The sequence below is a fragment of the Scomber japonicus genome, chromosome 2 (assembly GCF_027409825.1).
Source record: "Scomber japonicus isolate fScoJap1 chromosome 2, fScoJap1.pri, whole genome shotgun sequence".
NCBI lineage: Eukaryota > Metazoa > Chordata > Actinopteri > Scombriformes > Scombridae > Scomber > Scomber japonicus.
Window position 1 is genome coordinate 37,628,138 of NC_070579.1, and position 7,161 is coordinate 37,635,298.

The 7,161-nt window shown below is 40.7% G+C and overlaps 1 protein-coding gene across 1 annotated transcript; it reads left to right on the forward strand.

The window, feature by feature from the left end:
• Positions 1-1,363: 1,363 nt before the first annotated feature.
• Positions 1,364-6,923, forward strand: dctd (dCMP deaminase). Its single transcript, XM_053333315.1, has 6 exons — positions 1,364-1,455; positions 2,554-2,653; positions 2,849-2,984; positions 4,316-4,432; positions 5,705-5,801; positions 6,098-6,923. The coding sequence occupies exons 1-6, from the start codon at positions 1,415-1,417 to the stop codon at positions 6,180-6,182; spliced, it is 576 nt and encodes a 191-aa protein (XP_053189290.1). The 5' UTR covers positions 1,364-1,414; the 3' UTR covers positions 6,183-6,923.
• Positions 6,924-7,161: the final 238 nt, after the last annotated feature.

Here is a 7,161-nt window from a genome sequence, read left to right on the forward strand (position 1 = left end):
AACACAAATAGGATGCTAGAGCCTGTAAATGTGTCAGATATCACTTGATATGACTAACTCAGACTGCTGAAGACTCATATACATCTACTTGTAAATGACTGTGTGGATTTTGTCCCATTCCTCCTGTTCATACTGACTATTAAAAGACGACTATTTTAATAGTCAGTATAAACAGGAGGAACACCTCTGTACTGTTCATATGGACACCTGACTGCTGGTTTAAGACATATTTAAAGAATTGTGACATCTTTCACTAACATGAGTGCATGGACTGAAGCTCAGACTGCTGAAGCTGAATATAAGCTTTTAATAGTCAGTATGAACAGGAGGAATGATTAGAGAAAAACCTCTTTCACTGTTCATACGGACACCTGACTGCTGGTTTAACACACACTTGAAAAATAGTGAATGTCCCTTTCAGATTAATGATTTGTGTCCAGTAGATGGCGGTAATGGAACACAGAAAGATGTAAACCAAAGAAAAAGAGGAGTGTATTTTGCCCTAAATTGTGCTGCCAGGCAGTTTCCCCAGGCTGTTTAACACGCTCTACCAATTAAATATTAGAGTGTACAATTGTAACTTTGTTTTACACTTGATGGCAATAGTTGTGAACGGAGTCGTCCAGTCCTCATGAAGATTCGGGTTTTGTCCTAGAAGTCAAAACCCGGGGCCGAAAGCAACCGGTGAAGCGCGGGAGATTTCTTCCTGTCTCATGTTGACGTGGTGTGCGCAGTGTTGCCAACTTGGCGACTTTCTCGCTAAATCTGGCGACTTTCCAAACCCTCATAGCGACTTTTTTCCTCAAAAGCGACTAGCGACTAATCTAGCGACTTTTTCTGGTGTTATTGGAGACTTTGAAGTGAAAGCACGTATCGTTACTGTCAACGAGTAGTGGGTGCTGCCCTGAGCCCCTCCCCTGTCCCAAAGCACTCCCAGGCGGTCAGGTTCACAGTGGCCTCACACAGCTGCAGTCAGAGCAGAGAGGAGACCCACACCACTCCGCATCCACCCTGCATAACAGCCTTTTGATTCAATTTGATATTCTAACATTTAACAATAAATATCAAAATGTATTTACATTTTAAAAAACAAACCAAGAATCAACATAAGAAAGCTCATTTGTAGTTTTTAACATATTTAGGGTTTTTTAACTCACTTTTTGTCTCTCCCAAGACGTTATTCCTCTCTCCTACAGCGTCCATTACAATAACATGCAAATGATAATTATGCAAATTAGACTATGACGTCATTTAGCGACTTCTAGCGACTTTTAGGACAGCCAATAGCTACTTTCCTTACTGAGGAGTTGGCAACACTGGGTGTGCGCGCGCTCATTGAGCTTGTACAGCGAAAGCACGCAGTCTCAGGTCAGCAGAGACAGAGAGGAAGGACATTCACTCACTTTACAAGAATATGGAAGAAACTCAGCAGCAGAGGTCTGCTCTTCTGAACGGGTAAGATGTTCTTTTAACTTGTTTGTCTACATTTGACTCGACAGAGATAAAGTCAGGTCACCTCCAACTGGAAGAAGTAAAGTTTAGAGTAAAGCCTGTGACGCCAACATGTTTAAGTTGTTTTAGCTCCATATTTGTCATATTTCAAACAGCAGCCTGGTCGTCTAAACTTGTATCTTTTCATTCTGTCAGCTTGTTTGTCATATTCAATGGAGACAACAGTAGTCAGCCTGACTGAACTGAGCATGCGCCAGGCTGGAGCACACATTCAACTGGTTGCAATTTAAGAAGTTAGTGATGATGACTATGGTGGACAGACAAAATAAACAATGTATTCACATTACTTTGCAGGTAGCATATTTAATATTGTATAATCTAAATGTATTTCACTGATTTAACTAAAAAACATGATGCATATTTATGGTATGTGTTTGTTAGAATGCTGGCCTGTAATTGTATACTGTAAATGAGTAAATGAAGTTTCATATAATATATAATGTATTTTCTTGTTTATTTTTTACACCAATACAGCCAAACTCTGCAACAGCTTCTTCCCCCTAGCCATCAGCTGTTGTCACTTCATATATTTGTACCTAAACATGTAGTGTGGAGCTGTGATGTTTCCCGCAGGTGTGTTTTATGTAGAAAGCAGGGTTCATACTTTCAGGTGAAGTCATAGAGCTGCTGACTAAACTGAGCTCAGCCAAAATTGAGCCAAAATCTATTTCCCGGAGAAGCTTGTGCACAAACTCACAGAATAGAAAGGAGATTTCACTGCATGAACTGGATCTATTGTGTTCAAGTTTGTACTAACAACTTCTTCTCTAAAGATTCCTCTGTGGGAACTTACTTTGAAAATCATTACTAATTTACTGTGTGTGTGTGTGTACGTGTACATGAGCGAATACCAGCTAATTCAAACATAAGATGAATAGGTGTGTAAGCAGAGTGATTACTGCACTGAAATGAGCTGGGATGTCGGTAAATGGAAAGCCTCTTAAGTCAAAATGGCCTTGAGGATTTTTTTTGTTTTCTACATCACAAATTTCACATCCTCACATCTCTCATTCTTTTTCTTTTCTGTGTATTTTACTGTAGCACCACAACAAGGAAGAGAGAAGACTATCTGGAATGGCCGGAGTACTTCATGGCTGTGGCCTTTCTGTCTGCTCAGCGGAGCAAAGACCCAAGCTCACAGGTGTGTGTGTGTGTGTGTGTGTGTGTGTGTGTAAATTAGATCCTTAATAGTGACACACATCATCTAAGCCTGTCCTGTAATGTGTTGAGATAATGAAGTGACATTAATGCTGTATTCAGATCCTTGATTTCTGTTGTGATGCACTGGACTCTTTTCACAGTTAGACTAAACAGTGTGATCTCTCTATGTGTGCAGGTGGGGGCCTGTATAGTGAACCAGGAGAATAAAATAGTTGGTATTGGTTACAATGGTATGCCTAATGGCTGTGATGATGACCTGCTGCCGTGGTCCCGATCAGCTGACGACCGCCTGGACACTAAGTATCCTTATGGTGAGGACACATGTCCACACACACTATCCAGTACACATGAAAACATTCAGCAGCAGGTCAGGTCATTTTTTTTTTTGGAGTAGCGTAATTAGAAGAAAATGTGTGTGCTGCTAATTTTATCCACTGCAGCAATTTATTTCAAAGTATGTGTCAGACCTACGTGAAGTTGTTCTCACTACTGAATGATCTTCCTGTCTCTACAGTGAGTGCTATAAATCAAAGGTAATACCACATTTTGAGCTGTAGAGGGTGGTAGAGGATAATGTCTGATTTTCTTTCTGTTTTAGTTCTTTTTCTTCCATTCTCTGTTTGAGCTCGATGTCAGATGCGATAGAGTAAATGAGGAATCTGTGTTTCTCTTTTTTTGTTTTGCACTTGTTTTATTGTCATTTCATGAACTGAAATGAAGTAAAATGAATCGACCAGAAAATCAGATGACAAAATGTTTCTGGTTAATAACTGATAACCAAACCAGATTGAAATAGTTCAGATCCTTGTATAAGATCCTTGTACAGTATGCTGCCATCAATACACACCCACAATATTAAAGTGAACCAAACAAACAATCTTGATAGCAGCGTGTAGATTTAAAATCCGCCTACTAGATTGAGAGATTTAGTGTGTATATTCATTTTGGCCTGGCTCTGCTTCTAAAGTGATGATTGTGGAGTTTGTAGAATGGAAAGAGTTCCTCCTCTTGGGAACATGAAGACAATCTGGCCATTAGATTTCAATATTTCAGATTTTCTGATGATGGAAGTAAGGTCATCATGATATTAGGGTTCTCATATTAGTTACAGTGATTCTTTCAAGGCAGGGGTGTCAAACATATGGCCTGCGGGCCAGAACTGGTCAACCCAGGGGTCCAATATGGCCCACACAGACAAAACAGAGAGAGGTGGACGGAGGAGGCAGATCTTAGGGAACGGGAAGGGGGTGGTGATGTGGAGGAGGTCAGACAGATAAGGAGAGTAAAGGTTGTGGACGGCCTTGAATGTAAACAGGAGGATTTTGAAGTCTAAGTGGAACTTGACTGGAAGCCAGTGGAGATGCTGCAGAACAGGGGTGATGGGGTGGGTGGAGGGGGTTCTGGTGACAATTCCAGCTGCAGAGTTCTGAACCAGTTGAAGTTTTTGGAGGTATTTGTGAGGTTAGATCAGAGACACTTTTCCAATTGAACACTGACCATCAAACATTATACAGGTCACATACAGTACACACGGCTGCTTTTGGAGGAGAAAAACAAATGAGAACATGAACAGGCACACAGGTGACAGCATTGAAGGTGATGTGTGGTATTGAATGTGTGTGTGTATGTGTGTGTCCCATAGTGTGTCACGCAGAGCTCAACGCCATTATGAACAAGAACAGTGCTGATGTGAAGGGCTGCACCATCTATGTGGCTCTGTTCCCCTGTAACGAGTGTGCCAAGCTCATCATCCAGGCAGGTGGGTGGTGACCACACACACGCACACACACGCACACACATGGATTATGACCAGTTAGGCTGGTGTAGATTTTTGAAGGTATACTTCATATTACTGATATTAATTTATCTTTTAATTAAGTTTTTACTAATAACTTTGTGTTCATAGTTTGTGCTCAGTGTGGCAATTTTCTTAACAAAGCTCTATAATTAACTTTACTTTAATATAAACTGTTATTGACTACCTACATAGAGTTAAAGATCATGTTGAACCATATGAGTTGGCAGTGCATTGTCAGTGGGAAGCACTACTAACACAAACCTTCAGGATTAGACATAAAAAGTCATTTGCATGTTCTCAGCAGACATGGGAAATGTTTCTTGCTCAGAGGCGTTTATATAATTCAAATGAAGTTTAAAGTCATTCTGCCTCTGCACTTCAGAGCCTCACACCACGCTTCATTTTTTAATTAAATTAAATGAGATTTTGCATCAGTTGAGGAAATTTGTACAACTGATGATCTGGTCCACAGCTAGCTGCTAATGTTCAGTCAGCCAACCTCAGTCTGTGTGCAGCAGCAACCTTCACAGTTTGCTTCAGGCGGATGTGATCTCACACCAAGCTCAAACTCTCGTTCCTTTTTTTTTTTTTTACACATATATTTCAAGGAATGTATTTAATAGTGTAAGTATGGACTCCCCATTTAGATCAATCTCTCCACATGTTTGAATGCACGGATTTGATTGGTGTCACACGAGAAGATTGGCTATGTGCGTATGTGCGTTTGTGAGTTTCTGAGGGCCGCTCCACTTTTACCGTAATAGCTGGAGAAGCTGCACCCGTTTAAATAGAAACGCTCAGACGAAATTGAACAATCCTCAATATTTCATCAGTTACAGGTCCGGGTCCAGATAGGATGGCGTCTGGGTCCGGATCTGGACCGCGGTCGACCTATTAGTGACCTCTGATGTATGTGGCTAGGCTTTATGTGTAACATTCATTCCATTCTTAAAGACATCGAAGTTTGGGGGCTAGAAACGTAAGGTTTGTCCTGAGGCTGGTCACTAGAATTATTGAGATTCATCGTCAAGAATATGTCATGAAAATCTGGCCTGCATGAAATATGGCTGTGAGGAACACAACTGGATGTAGGCATGCTAGGGGGAAAAACCAAACACATTTCCATCTTACATCTTGTTCTCTCTCTTCATGCACTTCCCCTGGTACGCAACATCTCTGCTAGACTAATGATCTTTTATTTTGTATTCATTATCCCTCACTCCTACTGTGCAGGTATTAAAGATGTGGTCTTTCTATCTGATAAGTACCATGACACACCAGAGATGACAGCTTCTAGAAGACTGCTCAGCATGGCAAGAATACAGTACAGGTGAGGAACACATTGTCTGAGTGTGTTGTACCAACTGTTCCTTAACTTCCTTCCTCTGTGTCAAACTTCATTCTCTCATTTCCCAGAATGCTTTTCAACTATCATAAGAGGACTCGCTTACACATTCTGTATTCAGCTCAGTTTTCTGGCAGCAGAGAAATGAGTTTAACATCTGTGCTGAAAAAGAAACAGAAGCTGGGGTCACACCTTCTGTGTTTTTATTGGGTGTGCTCTTCTATCTGCGTCTCTCTGACTTCTGTGCGTTTGTTTTTTTTGTCCTCTTTGTGTTTTGACAGGCAATTCAAGCCCAAGAGGACTGAGATTGTCATTGATTTTAATTCCATTAACCACCCTGGAATGCTGAACAGCATGACCAAGTGAAAATGCAAGCGTCTCACCTTGGGGAGCAACTAAACGAGGCAGGGGGCAGAGGGAGACTGACGAGATGGAAAGAGACTATCCCTCTTTTCTGTGTGTCTTCTTGCCCCCTGATTTGTGAAAAAGGAAATTCAAGGATACCTCGACTTTGGTGTCTTTTGATTTTTTGATTAACTGGGATATTCAAGATAGTTTTAATTTGATGCTTCGCCCAATGTGGCTGACTGGCTGAGGATCTTTCTGTGCTGCTTTGACTTTTTTCTTTTTCTTTTAAAAAAGTAATATAAAAGTACCTTTAGTGATTGATTTTTAAAATCTTTAGAATCAGATCTCATGGCTATCTGCACAGCACAAACCTGAAATCTTTTTTTCTTTTTTCATTCAAAGATGGTTCCAGGCTGACAGTCAAAGGGATATTCACTTATTTTGACCTTTCCTATTCATCCTGCAGGCTGCCCATCAGCTCTCTGTATTGTCCTGTAGAATACAGGGAGCTGGCCTGTGCTCTATGAAAGCTAATTATCTGTTTTGGACTATCTGGCTGTCCGTTCCCTGAAAGGTCAGCTCTGTTAAGATGGTTGGCTATTGGTTAACAGTGCAGATGTGTGCTTCAATTTTCAATATTAATAAGCACTGACTTTGCTCCTGTGAGGAAATTCACTGACTGCAGTGATTCCATGAAGAACAGATGTAGCAGTTAGTGTTTGGGCAGCCACAATCTGTGTACAGTCCTTCATAATCCTTCAACCCACAGACAGACACATGTCTCTTTAGGTTGTAGTTGGACACATCCATGAGTAAAATGTCATATCTTGTTTGTTTAATGTATACAAAAACAACCATTTGTGATTCTTACAGCGAACAGTGTGTTTGCAGAGTGTCACTGTGAGGTCACCAGACAATTTCCACACCTTGTCATTTTGATTTCTCTGTTTGCGTACATATTAAACAAACAGTATATAAGATGTTAAATGTTAATGAG

Excerpts from the sequence above, each read along its gene's own strand:
- dctd (XM_053333315.1), top strand. The coding sequence starts at position 1,415 with ATGGAAGAAACTCAGCAGCAGAGGTCTGCTCTTCTGAACGG. Across the intron at positions 2,654-2,848 it reads GCAAAGACCCAAGCTCACAG|GTGGGGGCCTGTATAGTGAA; the intron begins GTGTGTGTGTGT and ends CTATGTGTGCAG. Across the intron at positions 4,433-5,704 it reads CAAGCTCATCATCCAGGCAG|GTATTAAAGATGTGGTCTTT; the intron begins GTGGGTGGTGAC and ends CCTACTGTGCAG.